The sequence below is a fragment of the Takifugu rubripes genome, chromosome 21 (assembly GCF_901000725.2).
Source record: "Takifugu rubripes chromosome 21, fTakRub1.2, whole genome shotgun sequence".
NCBI classification, from domain to species: Eukaryota; Metazoa; Chordata; class Actinopteri; order Tetraodontiformes; family Tetraodontidae; genus Takifugu; species Takifugu rubripes.
In genome coordinates, this window is record NC_042305.1 from 16691977 (window position 1) to 16712598 (window position 20622).

The 20622-nt window shown below is 44.3% G+C and overlaps 1 protein-coding gene across 5 annotated transcripts in view; it reads right to left on the reverse strand.

Moving 5' to 3' along the window:
- Positions 1-371: 371 nt before the first annotated feature.
- Positions 372-20622, reverse strand: part of LOC101061525 (protein unc-13 homolog B-like) — a 76412-nt gene continuing 56161 nt past the window's right edge. Inside the window, exons 22-42 of one of the 5 annotated variants that reach the window (XM_029829228.1) lie at positions 19669-19819; positions 15645-15713; positions 15360-15449; positions 14818-14955; positions 13974-14188; positions 13530-13615; positions 12414-12540; positions 12212-12308; positions 11098-11241; positions 9827-9904; positions 9593-9670; positions 3789-3877; positions 3552-3689; positions 2873-2996; positions 2430-2474; positions 2049-2120; positions 1824-1971; positions 1675-1731; positions 1438-1521; positions 1167-1326; positions 372-1076 (exon numbers count right to left, since the gene is read on the reverse strand). In XM_029829228.1, coding sequence (XP_029685088.1) covers positions 794-1076; positions 1167-1326; positions 1438-1521; positions 1675-1731; positions 1824-1971; positions 2049-2120; positions 2430-2474; positions 2873-2996; positions 3552-3689; positions 3789-3877; positions 9593-9670; positions 9827-9904; positions 11098-11241; positions 12212-12308; positions 12414-12540; positions 13530-13615; positions 13974-14188; positions 14818-14955; positions 15360-15449; positions 15645-15713; positions 19669-19819 — 2473 coding nt within the window. In that variant the 3' untranslated portion in view covers positions 372-793. Of the gene's footprint in view, positions 1077-1166; positions 1327-1437; positions 1522-1674; positions 1732-1823; positions 1972-2048; positions 2997-3551; positions 3690-3788; positions 3878-5255; positions 9671-9826; positions 9905-11097; positions 11242-12211; positions 12309-12413; positions 12541-13529; positions 13616-13973; positions 14189-14817; positions 14956-15359; positions 15450-15644; positions 15714-19668; positions 19820-20622 lie in introns of those variants that run through there. The other 4 variants (XM_029829226.1, XM_029829227.1, XR_003886550.1 and 1 more) reach the window with 4 other exon arrangements.

Sequence of the window (20622 nt, forward strand, 5' to 3'; positions counted from 1 at the left end):
GGCACGTGGTAAACGGGCAGGAGCACGGCTCGCTCAGACCACCTGCGCCGGAATGTTCCTTTCCATTTGTGGTGCATTTAATGCAAAAGGTTAATCAGAAGAATCGAGGAGAGCCACACGTGCACGCGTGTCACCGTTTCTAAAAGCAGAATTATGACAGTGGAACTGTGAGTTCTACCGCTGGTGCGTCGTAAAGGTGTTTTAACCCACGAAAAAACGGATGTTACTTGATTAAAGCGGTGTTTCCTCACCGCTGAACTCTTGTAAAATCCTAAATTAAATTAAAAACCTCTGACTTCTCTGTGCAGATGGGCTGCACTCAGAGCCTCAAACTATTACATTCTTTGATTTAAAAAAAAGAAAAACCTTTTCCTGTACAGACATTACTGTAAAATTACATTTTTGGGTCGAGCACATTTCAGATAAAGCCAGCTTTTTGTCGATGATGTGATGTCACGATGTGATTTTGACTTAAATCTAGAAAATCGATTAACTCTTTACAGTGTGTCATGAGTTCGGTCACACTGATACAGGCGTTGCACAACATCTGCGAGGCTGTCTGAGGCGCAAAGGAAATCACGTTGATGCTCAGTGTGGATATTTGGTCTTCCCGGTTTTTCTCACGCTAAATTTAAATCATCTTTCCTTCAGCGATGATGAGAAATAACGCATGTGCTTGTGTCTTTAGAGTCTCTTACTGAATTATCATCCTGATCTTTTACCGTGTGTGTTGGTGGTGCTGATGAGCACCGGACAAAGACCTGAATCAGCATCGAGCGGCCGGTGTCGAGGCTCATCTGCCCTCCTCCGCGGGACGGATTTCGGACTTCAGCTTGACCAGCTCCTTCGCCACCTCGTCGGCAGGCCGCTGGGACAGGATCCGCATCACCGTCATGCCGGTCTCATCGGTGTGAACGCGCGGGCCGAGCGGGCACCAGCACACGCAGCTCTTGCGGTCGGCAACGTCTCTCAGCTGGACCACGGCCATGCCGACCACCCGGTCCGCCCGGCCGAAGCAGTAGTCCTTCACCATCACCTGGAGCTCGTAGCAGTCGGGGGACTCCTTCCCCAGGACGCTGCAGAGCGGGGGGGGGGGGGGGGGGGGGGGCATTTAAAAAACAACCAGCTGCCATTTCACGGTGCCGAATCATGGGACTCAAACTCACAACTGAAAGGCTTCGTTGAACTTGGCCGACCAGCTGTTGTTCTTGGATTTTGTAGTGAACTTGCGCTTCTTGTCGGCCAGGAAGGGACCAATCAGGCAGACTTCGACAAACGGCCGGAACATGCCCGAAGTCTGCCACTTCATGTCGTTCACTGCAATGACTGATGGAGGCACCGCGGACAGTTACAGTGATGCAGAGAGCTTCACAGGGTGGCAGCAGAAGCAAAGCTCAGATTACAGGCTGATAAGTCGATCCCAGAAGGGCTTCTCACCTCTGACAGCGATTTTGCGCTCCTTCCCGGCCAGCATGTCGATCTGCACAACAGCTTCCCCGATGGGTTTCTCAATCCCCGAGCCTGCGGATCACAACCAATCCCTGAGCTCGCTAACAGCTTCTTGAAAGCGCTCTCGTGTGAGGTTTTCTTGGGTGGGTCACAATTTTTTCCACATCTTTTTGCAAATAAAGCAGTATAATGCTAAAAGTCTCCTGTTTCCCAGCACCGACTTACCCCTGTCGGGTCGGATCTTCTCATTCCCAGTGATCCTGATGCCCATCCCATTATGCACTGAGAGAGGAAGTGAAAGTACAGACGCGATTGTAGAACAAGATGGGGCTCAAACTGAGAGTGTAAATACTGAACGGCATGCGTTTCACCACCTTGGGAGTGCTGCGTGGTGACAAACGTCTTGATGAGGGCATCGGTGCTCTGGGAGTACAACGAGAGGGCGTAACGCAGAGAAGCCAGCTCGGGACTTTTCTCGACAAACGCCTTCTTCAGGCCATTTCCTCCCGCGTGGAAGTATTGCTGGGAGGAAAACAGACCAACGGAATTAAGGGGTCAATAACTGCTCGGTGAAACACAGTGTGGTGCTCCTCACCCACCTTAATGGACTCCAGCCCCGCATCCATGATTATGCACTGTTTGGGTGTCAAAGTCTTGGCTTCACCGCCTCCCTATGGAAGCAGAGTTCACAGAGTTAAGCTCTCATGTAACAAGCTCACAGATGCAGCAGAAGTAGAAAAAAAAACCCATGACACTCGTGAATCCATATTTATGAATGAGCACAACACAACAGCGACTGAGCAGCTAATTAAAAAACCCATTTTAGCAGCACCAGAACAACAAAACAGTCCGACGCAAAGCTTCAGATTACGTTATTGAGCTTTTACGGCCTTAAAAAGTAAATTCTCTCTTTCTTGTCTTAAACATTTCAACAAAGAGACAATAATCTATTTCTAATATTCATATTCTCTGTGTGTTACCTTGAGATTAGACAATCCTTTAGCTGCTGTCAGGAGCTGTGCACCCTGCAGATTAAACAGATAAACACCTAAGTTCATATTGTACTTCACTACTGTTGATATTCAAAATCTAAAATCCAGCATTATGAAATTTATAGCAGAAATTAGTGGAAACTAGTGAGGGGAAATTCAAAGGCTTTCCTAACATTCACCGCTAGGCGGCAGCAGCTCACCAGACGGCACACTGAAAACTCACGAGCGTGCACAGTCCACGATTTAAGGATTTTTTCATTCTACAACTAAAAATAAATGTCATCCCAGACACCATCTATAACATTAGATTCATTACCAATTTAGTAGCGAGTTAAATGAACAAATGTGTTCAATATACAGCATAAATCTATATACGATTGCCATATTTATGCATTTTGCTGTGTAGATGTGGTCTTTATTTCTAAGTTTACCAGGCTGTCATTGCTTTGTGGTAACACAATGGTCTTCTCCAGGCTGCTCAGGACGATCTTCCACAAATCCTTCAGGATTCTCTTCAGCACTGTCTTCTCACAGATGTCAGCAAAGATACTGAGACTGGATCAAACCCAAACACAAAAAGTCGTGAGCCAAAAACTCCAATTGGGTTCACTGAACATTCACAGTCATTCGAATCTCTCCAGAGGATTCATAGAAATGCTCCAAGTGAGTCACAAAGAGAACATAAATAAACAACAATAAGGAGAAAACATCAAATTTTGACTTTCTTAAATGTCTGTTTTTCCAGAATTCAAATCATTTCCAGTAAAAAAAAAAAAAAAAAAGGCACTAGCGAAAGACTCACTTTGGTAATTTGGTTGCGGAAAAAAAAATCGATGCAGAAATGATAAATGTACCCAGCACCGTGATGTGACTGTAAATTTGGCCTAATAAAAGCGTCTTTGTTATTGTCGCAGAACGACGCTCTCTCCTTCCCACCAATAAAATGGGGGGAAAAAACAGTACATATTAAAAATATAAACCAATAAAACAGCAATGTCAATCAAAAATAAACGATTTCCTGATGCTTCTAAAGCACTAGACTACATTTCCAGCCACGCAGAGTTTGAGTTTGGGCGAATGTTCCGACAGATGCAGCGGTCTTGTTCTTACTTCCCATCCAGGAACTCCATGAGGGGCCTCAGCATGGTGTCGGCATCTGCCTCTGCAGTGTTGTGGTTGGGTGGCCCTTTGATCTGGTACAGGAGCTCAGCCATCTGACGCATGCAGCCGTTAATGCGAGTCTGAAAACTGGGGGGGGATGAGAGGTTGGATGAGGAAACCTCTGCAAGGTTAGCTCCAAAAATAAGCCATGGATGCCTGTGTGTGTGTGTGTGTGTGTGTGTGTACCTCTTAGCGAATACAGTGCTAAAGTTGTCCAGGTAGGTGCTAAGCTTCACCTGCAGCTCATTGAGGATGTCAGCTGCCTCCGTATCCAGCTGCAGAACACACAGGAGGTGATGTGTGTGTGTGTGAGGGGGAGGTTACATATATCAGAAAAAGAATAAATATGAATTTCAAAGTGAGTGATGATATTATGATGGAAAAATAGGATATTGATGATTCTTCAAAACCGTTTGGTCTTAAAAAGTATTTCAAAGCTGCCGTGTTTCCTGAAGAACGGCGTCTTTCTAAAACACCCCACAGGGCTGAAGTCACTTTTTCCTGTATTGGCTGAGGCCATTTTAACAGCAGGTTGCTGTCAATCCTTAACGGACCCCCCCCACACACACACACACACACACACACTTTGAAACAGTGGCGACTGACACGTTTTCAGCCCACGGAAGTCAGTCAATCAAGTGAGATCCTCTGTAACCCAAAGCCAGCTCCCATTCATTATGTAAAAGTCTAAATTACATCTAATCTTTGTTTCATTTGCATACCAGGGAAGAAGCCTCTTTACATTTGCCATTTGTACATTTGTACTTTCTTTGGCGTTTAAAAAAAAAAAAAACCTCCTTCACTCCATTTTTAATTGAAGCCATTGCAGTCATTAAACTTTCAACGGATGGCTAAAACATAGAATTCCAAGTAAGCCATTAAAGTGATTTAATATATATTTTGTCAGTTTCTAAAAGTGCAGTCTGCAGAAGGATCCAGCCTGGAAAACTCTATTACAATGGCTCATTATTACGCTGGGCCCCTGTTATGAACCACATATTTCACCAGTAAAAGGGCTGGAAGCTAGATGGATATTAAAGTGCATTCTAGAAAGTCCACCATTAATAACTGTGCATCTTGGTTATTAGTGAGAGGACACTGGGAGATCTGCTGCAACACGCCGTGTTATTGGACAAAAAGAACATTTGTGACAGTTTTCAAATAAAATCATGGACGACTTGTTGCCTCCAAAGGTCAACCTGTCCACTCTGGACAAATCTGCCCTTAGGCCCAAATCCAACACCAGAACGTGGAGCCGTGTTTGTTTCAACTGTGCATGTGGAGCTCAGTCAAACATCTGAAAGTGTCCTCGAGAGATGAATAAAAATCCCCAGTGTCCCCGGAACATGAATAGAAGAGCAAAGTGAGAGAACATACAATTATGTCTAGTCCAGTAAACTGAAAAATGAGTGTAAGCTGTGACCCATAATGCCTGAAATTGTTTAGAATCTAAACAAAGACCGTTGTTCTTCAGACCTGAAATGTTCCTTTGTCACTTATGTCACTATACCGAGCACAGATTCTGCAAATTTTACAGGAACTATGTAAAGTTACAGTTAGACTTCATTAATAGTTGTCGATGTGTGAATAACAAAACACCAATAAGGAGTTTTGTATTAATGCTTCAATGTCTGACCTATCACACAACTGTACCTTATTTGTAGCAGCAGTGGCTTCAGTCTTCCCAGAAAGGAAAAAAAATAGTAGGAAAACATAAAAAAGAGAAAATAAAAGTCACACAATAAGGTCAAGCGATAATTAAAACATTTCTGGCAGCTTGTTGATGAAATGGCGCCCGGGTCTAAGGGGATATGCTCGTTATTTTAACTGATGCTACACAGTAATCACTGAATCGAATGTAGCTACAGCGTCTTTTATAGATCACCAATATATTAAAGCTGTAGGACTCATCAATAATCAATGGTTTAGGGTCATTAACTGCAATAGAAAAAGCGCTAACTGATCATAAACAACATTCAATTAGCGGAACGTCCACTCGCGATCACTCCAAATGCACAGAGATTTAGTGCTGATTTGATTCTTATTGTTTAGAATCACCAAAGCCCCCCAGCAACAGGCCGCCCAGCACAGCATCACTTCTACCCAGCAGCCATCAGCGCCATTAGGACCTTTCCGCAGTCTGACATTTGCTAATAGTTGCCAACAACGATGCTAAATTATATCTCTGAACCCTCGAAGGTGAAAGAAAATTCAGTTTTGGTGCGATAATTCAGTGAGGAATTTCTGCTCCATTACAAATGACCTCAATCAGCTCATCAAAAACATCTAATTAGCCTCCATTTTTGCCAGAATACAGTCAAGAGAGGTGGAAACTGCACAAAGCAAGAAAAGAGACTGAGCAAACCTTGTTTTCTTCTTCCTTTAACTGAGAAAAAAAAATATAAAAACAAATCAGAGAGCTGAATTCGACCCTCTCAAAGTTCTCTTTTTAGATTTTAACAAAGCACCAAGGAGAAAACAACATTCTTAAACTTAAACTAATTCAACTCTATCTGCATATAAATCAGCTCAGGGTTGAAAACATTCTCCATCTGTAGATACTTTACACTTTAATGCTAAAACTTTAACAGAAAATGAATTTAAAGGACACAAACTGGTCCTTTGTGGAGACTGTCTGCTCTAAAGGAGACCAACCCACCTCTTTGCTCTTATTGTCCTCCTTCAGGCAAAATGAAACAAAACAGAAATCAAATTAAAAACAATAATGTTTACAACAAGATTCAAGATTAGAACAACTAAACTGGCGAGGAGGGGGGGGGGGGCGCTCCCCTAGAGGTCTGGAGCTTCCCAGAGGTTCGTGAAGAGGCAGCAAAGCCAGGAGGAAATGGTGGAAGTGACAAACAAACCTGCTTCTCTTCGTCTTTCTTTTCAGCCTGCAAGGACAGACATCCGTGAGAACGCCGCGCACAAACGAGGCGTCAACACGTGCACATCTCCTCGCAGCTTTATCAAGTTTGAGCGTTTCGCTCCTTCAGACGTACACGCGCATGTTAATGAGACGCTTTCAGATGAGACGGGACCATAGTGACGAACACATCGTGAATATTATCAGGCTTGTATTGTGTTAGGAGCCTCTGGGGGGGGAATATTTAATAATGTAGGACTTCAGATGGTGCCACAGTAAACATAATCAGGTGATTGACTGGTTTTAAACTAAGAGGTACACACACACACACATTTGGAATAAATTAATGTTTGTTTTTTTTTACTAAAGTTCTGACAGCACATTCCTGCATCCACCACAAATACTGGTGGGAAGAAACGTATTATACTGAGTAAAAAAATGAATAAAACCACCGTAAACAACCGTACTGTGGGTTAACACGTCAGATAACCGGAACCTACAGCTTTACAATCACCATTAGACACTGTTACAGCACCACTCACCTTCTCCTTATCAATAAGCTTTTTGGCAAAGAAAAGATAAAAAAAGACAACAATAAGACAGAAAAATCATGAATAAAATGCACGAGAATGACACAAAACCAAGTCTTTTATATGGAAACAGTTGCATTAAATTTAGGAGAGATTTCAGTCTGGGAAGGAGAGATGAGAACTCTCACCAACTTGAATATTCCTCCACATCTGTCCATCGCTCACCTCGACACAACTGAACACTTCGTGTCAGAAATATTCCTCACTTTTGGTGGAAATGAGCTTTTAGCATCCAACAAAAGTAAAGAGCACTCAACACTTCCTGGAAGGCTCCTTCAAACGCTATAAAAGAGGCGTTCACAGGAAGTTGTAGAGTTCTCAAACTAAATGTCACACATGGCAGGAGCACAGGGAGTGGGGGGGGCAGTATGAACCTGAGATAAGCATGTCCATGTTGAGCTAAATCAGACCTTTTATTAATTCTAAAGGTTTCTCTAATCTAAAACACTGACTGGGTTTTAGCACAACGCACACGAGTGGAGCCACAAACACACCACAATGCAGGAAACACTAAATCCTGGCTCACTGGGTCGCGAACAACCAACCTTTTCCTCTTTCTCTTTGTTGTCAACCTACATGGACGATTCCAGAAAAGGTGAAAAAAATCAAAGCAGCATTAGTTTCCTCTAAATGCACGACAACATTGCCGATATCCAAATTGTCACTTAGAGACACTGTCAAACATCCAGAAAAAAAATGCTAAGATAAAGCAAATATCTTCCAATTGTTCTATTTGGTTGCAGAATTTCCCTTATAGCAGCCTCAGCTGTAACCTTAATAACACATGTTAAATGGTTCATACTTTACCATTAATGGTTAAAAATGTAACCACTTGTTGAGCTGCAACAGCAAAACAAAATCCCAAACACCACCGTACGTACACACAACCCTCCCCGCCTCCACATTTTATTGCGACCCATTAATTCCGACTGCCTCAGCCCATTTAACACCAGTTCAACGTCTCCATTAACCACAACAGATGCCACACTGTCTTCATCCTCATCTACCCGACCTGCAGCACCCCTCTGCCAACCACCACACACACGCTGTAAAGACTTTGGGATGTTTAGGCACCATCAGATTCAATTATCAGGCGGGCCACCACCTTCTGGCCTAATGAGGATTCACTGGGGGAGAAGGGCCGTTCGCACGCGGCTCCTAATGGGTAGCGAGCGTGGCCCCAAGCAGGGACAGACTAACTACGAAAGGAGTGAAGAAGCAGCTCATTTAAAGGTGTTATTAGAACGGTTTCCTGTGGTTTTGAACCAGTTAATGGTGTCATCATTCAGCTTTAAAAGGTGGATTTAATCTCGTTGGCTAGTTTTAGCTTTTGCCATCTTACCTCAGATCCTTCAGAGTCTGAGTTAACAGACTGTTTTTAAATGAACAAAGGAAAAAAAAAACACAGAACAGGAAAATGTTAGAAAAGAAGAAAAAGACAAAGATTTCATTGCATGGAGGGAAACTCTGCAGGATTGACCCACGGTCGCTCTCACCTTGGATTCTTCTGACTGCCAGGCGTAAAGACGGTAGCAAACAGATTACAAGTTATACATCCAGGGTTAATCAGACCAAATGAAAGTGATTATTTTGTGCTTCTGCGGACAGTTTATGGCCATTCAGCCTACCCACCATGTCATCCTCCCCTGCATTGTTAGTGATATCCTGATGAACATGATAAAAAAATATTAGGAAAAAAGGACAGAAAAATAGACATAGAAGGCCTTAAGCAAATGGGCTGAACTATCTTGTTACAAAGAGCTCGGAAGTACTGTAAATCCAGCAGCAGCGGCTGCATTAGCAGGAAGAACCAGAATAAAAAGAGATGATTTTTATCTAAACTGAGCAAAGAGGATTGGCATCATTGACCCACCTCTTCATCCTCCTCAGGCTCCTCCTCGTTCTCAAGCTTTCGGTAAAAAGCAACACAAAAGATTTTTTTTTTCCATCCACAGGGCTTGTATTTAAAAATGAAACTTTTAGGAGTGGAAACTGGGACAGAGGAGGGGAGAGAGGAGGGTTGTTGAAAGCTGAAACTAGAGCTAAAAACCACTGGGTAGGAGGAGAAGCAGACGAGGTTCAGGGAAGGTTTCTGAATGAACAAGTGGGTTTATGGTGGATTCTTTTGTGTTTCACGAACATGAGGGGGAAATAAGAGCCAAAGAAACCTGGACGTACCATTTCCTCCTCAGCAGTGAACTGGTGAGATAAAGAACAGACACAGTGACTATGAAGAGGACAACGTCTCCACCCGCCACTGCTCGGCTTTTAACAGTATTCTGAATTCATTTTAAGAGCCGCGAAACACGTTCGCTCGAACAAATGAACCCAAACATGCGCTGGCACGAGCCACTGCACTGCCGTCACATCTGGAGTGACATCTGGGGTGTCCTATCTCTCACTCGGTGGGGGGGCGAAGAGCCTCAGCAACAGTGAAGAGCAACACTTGAGCGACCCAAACGATTCAGCAGGGATCTTTGGACCGGGAGCTCGGACTGTGGTTAATACTCGAGTAGAGTCACGCTATTACCCACCTGTTTGGCCCCCATTGATTCAAACATCTTCTCCAACAGCACCCTCATCTGCTGGATGTTGTTCATCAGCACGCACGGCTGGAGAAAGACACACAGGAGTCAAAGAAGCCCAAAAGGCCGAAAAGATGTTGAACAGTGGGCAGCAGTGGCAGATCAAATGTTCATCCGCTCCACCGGAGCTTTCAAAGCGCTTTAAAGCTGCGAGGAGCTCAGAGTGGAGGAGGAAGCACTCACTATCTTCTCCTTCTCGCAGTAGGATGGGAAGCTCTTGGCCAGCAGGGCACAGTACTGCAGCAGGACTTTGGTGATGGTCTGGGAGGAGGGAAAAATAGACAGAGTTACTGGAACCCTGAACGCACCACTGGTCAACAATCAAGTCTGTCTTGGGGTTTTAATAAGCTGTCACACTTATGTGTAAATAAATCATGTTAAACCTCCGTCTGTCTGTCTGTCTGTCGGGGGAATTAGGAGCCTTCAATTAACCTACTATGCATTTATATAGTCTTTCATTCTGAAATGGAGGTACCAGATGAGGAAAAAGGCCAAAAAGAACATTTTAAACATTGAAAACAAACCGTGGAAGGTCCTTTACATTACAACTTTACTGAATTTTCCCCATCTCATGGGGAAGGAAACTCTTGTGTTTCTCGGACATTAGGGATAAGCAGAATTCCTCTAGTTTCCAAAAAGACAAATAGGATCTCCGCGGGCTAACACTTCTATCATGAGTCACCGAGTTAATTTATCAGTCTAAACGACAAAAGTCACCCCCGTGTGAGAGATTTTCTGTGCGTCGCGCTGAGTCAGCCAGACGGCTCCTTCGCAATGCTGCATTAAACATGCTGTCTGATGGCAGCCTGCATTAGTTAGCATGCCGTGACTCAGTTCTTCTGCTTCTCCACTGCCGTGGGCCTTAATGTGCACCGCCAACAAAAGATGGAGAGAGGATACACAGGCGGAAATCTGGAGTGTGTATCAATAAACGGTCTTGGAAGAGAGTACAAAAGGAAAGATAAGAGGGCAAAGAGATCAAACGGCCGAAAAACAGGGAGTGGAGAGAGGACGGAAATGGACGTCAACGACTGACGGCTCACATTCGCTTTCCTGATCTAACCATAACACCCACACCCACACCCACACTCTCACACACACACACGCTGGCACAAGCTCAGCCATGTCTCGGAGAACCCAATTCCTTTCTCAGAGAAAGGCTTATTATATTTAATGGCTCTTCCTAAAAGCAACTGCCTCACAAGAAATTGAAAGAAAAAAAAGTGATTTTCATAAAATGCTGTGTGCAGCCGGCTGGAATGTTTACAGATCAAAGAAAGGGAGAGTTCGATCGAGTTGTTTGAACAAAGCCTCATATGTGACTCACGTGTGCGTGTTTTGAGCATTTCAGCGTTCACCACGGCGAAGCTGTGCTCGCGTGCAGTGAAGACAGAAAAGCAACTAGAGCAACTGAGCTTCGTAAACGCGTGGAGCGGCTCATTCAGCGGTCTGACCTTGGCGAAGCGGCGGTTGTACTGGCCCACCACGGCGGGGTCGGGACAGTCCAGCTTCTTGATGATCTCAAAGCTCTGATTGAGCTGCGTGAAGATGTCCACCACCGAGCTGGAGAACAGCGCGTGCTCCGACGTCGGCTGGAACTGCAAACATCAATATGTTCTCATTTAATGGCGGCGTTGCTGCTCATTTCATTACCGGTCTCAGCGTACTCTCAGTACGGCAGACATGGCCACAGATTTGAAATGGTAACGCCAGGGTGTGGGAATAAATCACATACTGGATCACTGCACCCATATTTTACTCCCAATGAATTCATCTGGAAATGAAAGCGGTGCCCTGAGGTGCTGTTTGTTTATTCGATTATGGTGGCTGAATTCTTCCCTGGAATCCTGAAGCTGGGCTATTTCTTTACTCTTAGAATCCTTCCTATCGGTACTTTAGGCCAGAGCCCTCCAACAACTGTAATGTCAAAGTAGGAATACGTCTCCATTTATTAATAAAACTCCAATTTGAAGCATCTGTTGTTCCTGTCAACATTTCCTGCACATGATTTCCTTCTGTTGGTGGGTGCACTGCTAGCATCAGCCACGTGCTTGACTTTACTGCCTATAACTGCTGTGAGGAGGACAAGAACTCGTCGTTAACAATATCCTCAGTTACGGCTCCCTCAGAGACGACACGTGACTTGTGGCAGGTGAAATCCAGGCAGCGGACATCTGCAGCAGTCAAGCTGCTGTTGAACAAAAGGCCATAAGGGTGTCACCGTCTCTCAGTCTGGATTATAGGACACACACTTTTACACTTCAGCAACGAGCATCGAGTTTTTGCTTCAGTTTCTGGTGCAAAGACCTTCAGGCAGTAATAAACTGACCCTAAAGTTACATAAGAGTCAGATTAACAGATGATTAGTAGAAGATGCATTCAACACTTATAGAATCCGCCTCTTTTGAAGGTCTGTTTCCTGCAGACAAACAAGCCAGTGCAATTAACTGTCAGCTATGATGTGTTGCTTAGAAACAAGATGCTGTAGAGTGTCACAGCGGCAGCTCCACACGCTGAATCAATATTAAACAGGCATTGACTGAAGCCTTCACGTGTGTTCCGACTCACTCCTTCTCTCTTGTCCCGCTCCAGCGCCCCGTGCATGAACTCCACGGACACCTCCTCGTTCTCAGCCAGCCAGGCCAGGACGAACTGGAGGAACCAGCTGGAGAACACAATATAGCCCATTTCAGTTCTGATTCCTTTGTCTTGCGTTACATTTATTTAGTCTGGAACTGAGGGAAGAGTAAAAAATGCAATGTTTCCTTACACGGGGTACTCAGGTACAGTGTCTGTGAAGGGGGGCAGCTCCTTAACATACTCATTGTAGAGCCACTTGACCTTGAAGTGCAGGTTCATGTAGTCGGCGGTCTTGCACAGTTTATGCTTCTCGTGTTCTGGACACACAGAAAGCGACAATAAAAGACAGAACAAAGACTCATGGGGTTGGAAACTGTTCACACCTCTTTCCCGGTCAACTCAGATCAGGGTTGTTTTAGATTGTGATCAATAAAATAGTGAGAGTTCAGATAGTTCGAGTTCTTAAAGAACTCAGCGGAATGTGGATTGGAAACGACGTAATAGCAGAATATTACTAATATTAACTGTGCTCTTATGTTTATACTGGCGTCCTTGTGGCTGTTAAAAACTGAATCCAGATGGCGGATTGAAAATCGCTGCGAGAGATGATGAAACGCAGACAGACAAACGGACAGAGGCGCACACGCAGTCTTACCGGCACAGAAATCAACTCTGCGGATGCGGAATGTGGTGGGAGCTGAGATGACAACAGACGTAACAAATCAATCAGACAGAGGACAGTTTAAAGCATGAGGAGACAAAGACTTACAGATGAAAAGAAAAGTAAACGCCCGACTGAGACAGACACGCAGTCAAAGAACTACAAGTGATTCAACTACAGTCTAAAGGAGTTGGTTGAAGAGGTTTCAACACAATAACGAGGAGCTAAGCAGCATTCTAAGGCCACAAAGAGACATGATAAAGGGGTTGTTCATGAAGTCCAGACAGCAGATCATATACATATTTTAAGGAGCCTGTGATTTGGGCCCCGATTTTATCGTTAGTAGATGTAATACTGGTGGGTTGGAACAGGTGGGTTTCGTAGTAAATCCTGCCGTCACCTGACACCTGATGTCAAAGACTTTGGGTTGTTTTTGGACTTTACGCGGTCTAAATTGTTTCTATTGTGTCTACAGTCTCACCATTGTTCCAGCGGTAGTGACCGGTTTTATGCAAAACTGAAGATGATGGCAAAGAGAAGAGAGAAGATTGGTGGGCAACAAATCTGGGCTTTAGTTACCTCACACACACACACACGCACGCACACACACACACACACACACGTGCCAGTGGCGTGTATCCCTACCCTCTAAGGCATATTTAATGTCCTGGGCAAACAGCATCCACATGACCTCAGCGCTGACTTTTCCGACACTGAGCTCCTGAGGAAATCTGAAAGTTGAGACAGGAAACAGGAAACTTTATGATTATTTCTGCATGTCAACAGTCGACACCTTTAAGTCTTGCTAACAGATGGAGCGTCGGTGCATGTTTAGAATGAAAACAGTGTGTTTTCATTAAAAAAAAAAAAAAAAAAAATTCTCGAGGGGAAACTTGATTTTAAAATTTACAGCAATGTAGATGTTGATATTTTCAACAAAAATTACAGCTGGAAATAATATTAGACAACTCATTTAACAGAAGTGAAATCAAAATCTATTAAAATATATTAAACATAAGCAGTGAAACCTGTACTTTCTTCTACATTCTAACTGTGATATCAGGGAAGTGATTCGTCTTAGAAACTGACTGGTTGATAATGGGTGTGTAGGAGTTCTTGTCCTCCTCAATGATGGAGACGATGAGTGTGATGAGTTTAGGCCAGAAGTCCAGATTCTGGATGCTGGGGCCCTGCTCCTCTGGTTGGCCCTCCTCTTTCTGTTCCTCCTCCTCCTCAGCTTCATCTTCCTCATCATCCTCCTCCACTCCTTCTACTTTTTCCTTCTTTTTCTGCTCTGGTTCCGACTTAGGTAAAGAAAACAGAATAGGTGTAAGTAAATATTTGTGAATGCTGCAGTTATTAGTAGGATAAAAGAAACAAGAGAAAAAGCCCATTTACAGTAAATGTGTCAAACATGGGGATAACAGGGTATTACGCAGGCTTGAATGGCACCAAGAGGGAATTAGAGAGGCCTGTTTTGTTTTATTCAGATTTGCTAAAACACTCCTTATCTCTGGAACTCTAAAACCATGGTGACAGTTGGTAAAGCCTAGTTCCTGGTTGACTTAACCTTTCCGGTCTGCATGAGCAGCATTGTAATGGGATATATATGCACCAGTGAAGGTAATTAAGTTGAAAATGTTTTAGTTTTAAACTAAGTTACACATTCTATTTTATTTCAAAACAAAACAAAGACAACACACTGGAAGACCTACTCTTGTCTCTTGAATACAGAACCTGCGACAAGGGAATTTGTGTTGCAGTACCAGGTGTGGCCACTAGACGCTGCTGAGTTTGGGTCGTCTTTACAGGGTTAATTAAACCAATATTAGCTCATAGTATTTAAAACAATCCATGATTCGGGATAAATCTCTGCTCCCCTTGTAGTCTGGCAGCATGTGATCTGTAGCCGGCTGCAAAAGTTAAAACTCACTTGGCCAGTCGGCTGGAACTGGCGGTTGAAGAGTTCCAGGCAGTTGTTAAAGATGTACTCATAGGTGGAGTTCAGACAGGCCTTGATGCAGTCCCGAACCACATTGGCAGCTCGGGGAGGACTCTGCAGCTCCAAGACCTGCAGAGCAGGCAGACATGAGGGGCAGTGTCAGATTCTGACCCTCATACATTCATTCATAACAGCGCGAAAGCCCCCATTTGAAATATTAAGGGAAAATATTTCAGATTTGCTGGCTCGGCAGATGTGCTTGAATACAGATATTGATGAAAAAATACCTCTCCGGTGAGGGTTGAAGATGAAAATGGGGGTGGGTAGAGTATAGGAACACTATTTGCATGTGGACAGGGTTACAGGAAACAGGAGGGTGGATTTTTAATAGGGAGGGCATGTGTGTATTAAATTATTGGGCACAATTTCTAGCCTTAACGGATGGACAAAACCCAACTCATTCAAAAGTAACTATGAAGTTGATGTTAAATGTCCGTCTGGCTTCAGGAATTCCATAAACAAAGCTTTGTTGCCTTCATTCTGAAGAAGGTGATGCTGGTCAGAAGATCCACCGTTGACTTCAGGTCATGCAGTCGAGCTTTGTTGCTGGCTGGGAAATTGTTCTGCAGGCAGATACAAAGACGTGAAGCTGTTAAACGTTTCATGTCGGCGGATCGTGACAAGAGTTTAGCTTTGAAATGTCTGTCAAACAGCCAACTGACTCGCGTTTGGATTCATCGCTATAAAAACGAGGACAGGCCGAAAAGTGGGGAAAATCTGATCCACCACGTTCTGGCGAGGATAAAAGGAAGACTCACTCGGTACATGGAAAGGTCTATTCGCAGGGAGTTGTGCAGCTGATCCAGGAGCTTGACGAAACGATCCCTCTGAAAAAGACAGGAGCCGAGAACTTTCACTCGTCTTTGCACGTGTTCATAGAACAGGGGAGACGGAGAGCGGAGCCACTGGAGCCGGCCCGAGTGGAATGCAGAAGACGTCCCCGCTAAAATTGCATGTGCAAAGCCCTACGCTGACGTGCACGCCGACACGCCAGGGATCAAATTGTGCTCCGTGTTTTGCTCAGAGACACCTGGACGAGAGCGGCGAGGGAAAGAAGCAGTGAGTGTTAAAACGCCACCTGATCAGCAGCCAGCGGAGGCATCCCCGTTGTTTATTTTTGCCCACAGACACGGGGGGAAATGAGGAGGCGCGGTGGGAGCTCTGGCACGGCGCGAGTCACGACGTGCATGATCGTCCAGTGGGGTTACATTTTTCATCGGACAGCGAGAGCAAAGTCGAGATAGAAAGAGGCGCGGCGTGTCCAGCCTGTGTAAAGGACTATAAATGCATTACTACACACAGGAACTGGGCGGCTGAGTGCAATTTGACTAAAACCACTGTTAATGTCTCGGACATCTGTTCATATCGAACATCGATATTATTTCATTATTATCATCCCTCACAAAAGCAGCCAGCAGTGGTTTCATAGCTGGAGCTTTTAAGTGGATTAGAAAGGGTTTCTCTTTCTTTTAAGCTCCAGATTAAAGTGTGAATGCTGGCTGGTTTTATGTGGCGCTCAAGTCTAATGATAAAATGCCAAAATCCCATCGACTTTCCCTTTCATTTGTGTCTTTTCCAGGGTGCGATGCCCTCCAGCTGGTGTGGAAGAGAAAGCAAAGTGTGAAAGAACCAAACTAATTTCATTAATACAATTCTGTTCCTCTGAATACTAAACTGTCTTCAGATATTACAATATTAAATTAAATAATTAAACAGACAGAAGCAGATGCGATGCGAATATCTGCAAAATGCAGCTTCCCAGCACTTTCACTTCGATATCTGCCAGTGCCAATGATCAGAGCTCTTTTCCCACATACATATTAATGTGTGGTAACCTGAGTCGGGGGGGGTTCGTCTGTGCTGAGTTTGCAGCCTTGGTGTGGTGGCTGAGCATCTCCTAATGCATTTGTGAGCACAAAACTCAGAAAGTTTGCTAGGTTTTATCATAGATTTGTCCATATCAGAACACTGGCCCAATCTAAAGTATCATCTGAATCTCTGGTTCACTCCACTTGGAGAAACTTCATTCTTACGTTCACTAAACTGCAAATTAAATTGCTTTGCATTTTTAGTGAAATGGAGAGAAAAACAAAATAAAATACACATGTGCAACGGCTGTTCCTTCACCTTCTACCTTACCCTTTAGAAATTACACACCTCTCCTCAAACACCTGACCTAAAAAGACTGATGGAAGCCGTGACCTTTGAAAAAGAGCACATTGGCCTTCCCAAGAGCAGGTCTATACTCAACCTTTTTATCACGCTCAGAGAGGGGAAGAACGAAAGACAAGGGGGAAATAATCACAATCTGTGCTCTGCACACCGTGACGGGTAGCTTACTACCCCTGCGACATCATTAATGGAACCGCTACAATATTTAACAATCGTTTTAACTGAGTGAAGTGGTGACGCTTTAAGATGGAAGAAGCTGCCCTGCACCTGTTTTCAAATTCAAATCACTCAGTTACAGGGATTGATTGTTAATATTGAGGGCTTGTCCTGGCAGTAATTCCATTAACGATGACCTGTCTTCTATCTATACGCAGCGGTAGAGCCGAGTCCAAACTGAGTCACCGTCCAGCTGAAAATAATTCCCTCTCACAGCGGTGACAGCTGTAGGCCATGTGGAGCAGGTGCAGAATCACTGCACGCTAATAAAAGCTACCTGAAGCAGGTTACAAAAGCCGTGGCATTAAATTATGGTGAGAGGAAACAGCATGGTATGTTTTAGCCCGGAGCATGAGAAGATTTGATCAATGAACCAATAGCCAATAAGAAGTAGGTGACAGAATGAGTTAGCCAGGAGACACAGCCTCATCTTTGCCTTTAAAGAGGATCAGTGGAAGAAATAAAACTTTTTGCAGAAAAGAACTGTATTTAATGGGAAAATAAAGTTATGGAGTGGATAAGTGCTGCAATCCAGGGTGACCTTCCCATTCTGTTGTTTGGAGGTGTTTCTCCTGCCATTCAAAAGGCTTTTTCCCTTAAACACGCACATAAAAACCTACCTTTGCCGCTGCATGTGATGTATGGAGCTGACCTGCTCCCCTCTGACTACTACACACAGTAACTGTGGAACTTTTGCAGCTGGAAGTTTTAATCATGAGCCTTTTCCTCTGGTCCACACAAGAGCACAGCAGCATTGGCTGCTGGCAGGCTGCACCAGTGTACATTTAAACACTTTACAACTCCAAAACAAAAGCAAAATTTCCCTGAGATGTTTAGTCATTACCAACACCCACAGTACTACGCCTCCTCTCCCACTCAGGTGTAGTCACGTCCAGGGCAACGCAGCAGCATACACAGCAGGAACGAGCTAAAAGAGGCCCTCTGATGAGAAGCATTTTCTGCTGAGGTAAAGCAGCTATTTGGTGTCAAACCACGACCGAACGGGCAAATGAGTCAGCTCATGACCTTCCAGTCATGACCACTGAATGAGCAGCAGGTAGAGAGAGAGAGGGGGGATGGGAGAGGTCAAAGCGTTGAGTTCAGTTTTTCACGCAAATGAGAAAATTCTTTCGTTACTTTAAAAAAATAAAAAAATAAATGCAAAATGTCAAAAATCATGTGCCTTGTGTTAATTTGACCCCTTTTATTTTAGTATGAATGATATGAATTTGTGACACAGGTGTGGCAATGTGAAGCATTCTGTCATTTAAAGGTCACTGTACAATTCCCCCAAGGTTTACTTGAGTTATTTGTGAAGCCATTAGCTAATAGTGTGCTGTGCCATGCATCAAGTCTTGCTTGACTCAACCAGTCGGTTTAAATTATTGACAAGCGAAGCGGTGCCGACATGGTGCTCAAACAGGAAGAACATCCCGCAATTCAGTTAAATTTAATGAGTGGAATCAACTTATGCTCCTCTCATTCAGGGCCTTTTACAAAGCTGCTAATCTCAGAAGTGGAGCCACGCAGCTGTAGCTCATGGTGAGAGGAAAGCGGCCTGCATCCCCTGACCCATTAAAACGGGACCGTGCACGCCGCTGATGCTCGTATATCAGTTCATTCTAAGCCCGACAGGTAGCAAACGTGAGTCAGCCCCGCTGGCAGAGATCCCAGGAGTCTCTTAGCCCAGCCTCTAACTGTCATTGCGCTATCATTGGTGGCTCCTGTGGGGCCCATGATTTTAATATTAGGCCACTGCACAGTTGAGAGACATTTCATAATCAAATAACGGGAGGACACTTTTTAAGGCTTAAAATTATTAGCAGTAGCAGCAACAGCCTCCTCACTGTTCACATTTTTATGAAATAACAATAATAACATGAGTCACTTTCTGTGAAACTGTAGCTTTTAGATTTATATTTGAGGCTCTTAATGGAAAGAGTCCTTTCCTTGTCCAAGTATCCTGCAGACTGTCCTCGAAGATAACAGGCAGGCCTGAACAAGCCATCAGCAGAATCAGGAGGAACACATGTCTGTGTAACACCTCACCCATTCTAAAAGCCAACCTATAGGAAGGATTGTGCTAGTCATTTTCCAGAAAAATCCTATAGTTGCAAGAACTAGAGGGTCAGTCCCTTTAGCCATGTGTACTGTGGGACATACAAGGTCCATCTTTGATTAAACAAGGACAGAATCTGCTTTCAGGCCTAACACAATGCAGAATAAAGAGCTTGGGAACCAGTGGTTTCATTCAGCGGATACAGAATCGGCCTGATGTTTCTGTACATTTAAAAAAAAAGGGGTTATTTTTTAAGTTATATGGGTCGTGAACAGTTAAGTTGTTTCCACCACAACACACACAAACTGGCGTGTTTAAATCTGGTGGTCACTTACCCCAAAGTTAGAGGCTGCAAATCTGGCTGGAGCAGAGACGTTGGTGGAGGCGGTGGGGTGGGCGTAGAAGGCATTGATGTTTGCCAGCAGTGTGCTCATCACCGCGGGCAACCCTGACAGCATGTACTTAGAGGACAGGCAAGAGAAATGGCTGCAAAGGAAAGGAAAGACGAATAGTTGGAGGGAAAAATGGAGGTCCCGTTGGTTGGGAAGGAGGGAAGTCAGAGACGAAGGGGGCAGACAGAGACATCAGGAGGGGATAAATCACACAGGAGGAGGAGGAGGAGGAGGAAGAGGAGGAAGAGGAGGATGTGCAATCGGAGAGGAGCAAGAGTTGGGAAGTACTTCAACAAAGAGCAATTACTGTTAAGTGGAGATTAAATGAATCATCCTTTTTCAAGAGGCAACATTAAGACTGTGTTTGCCACATCTACCAGGAAGCTGCTCATTCATTCATTTACTTTTGTAAATGTAAGACAATGTGTCTCTCTACTGTCCAGCTGGTACTCTCACCCTGCTGTACTCCTCACTCCATCCACCTCCATTTCCACGCCACCACCTTCTCCGGTCCATATCACACTGCTGATCCATCCATTGAGCCTATTCTTTCGCCTCGCTCTGATTTCTTACTCACACTTTTCTCCATCCTGCCATCACCTGCTCCTTCTTCTCTAATCTACACCCCCCCCAGTGCTCTAGATACCTGAGCCTCATGTACCTTTTTCCTCCTCTGCTCCCAAATTCTACCCATCCTCCTCAATAAAACATTGAAACAGACACATTTCAAAGGTTTAACTACAACAGAAGATCTCTCCCTCCTTTCTTGTGATTACTTTTTATGTGCCCTGGGTTCACTCCAAAATGGACTTTAATTGGCTTCTACTGCAACTCTGATACACCCCAGTATAACCCATTACAATTAACATTTCAGTGATGTGAACACACTGAATCATC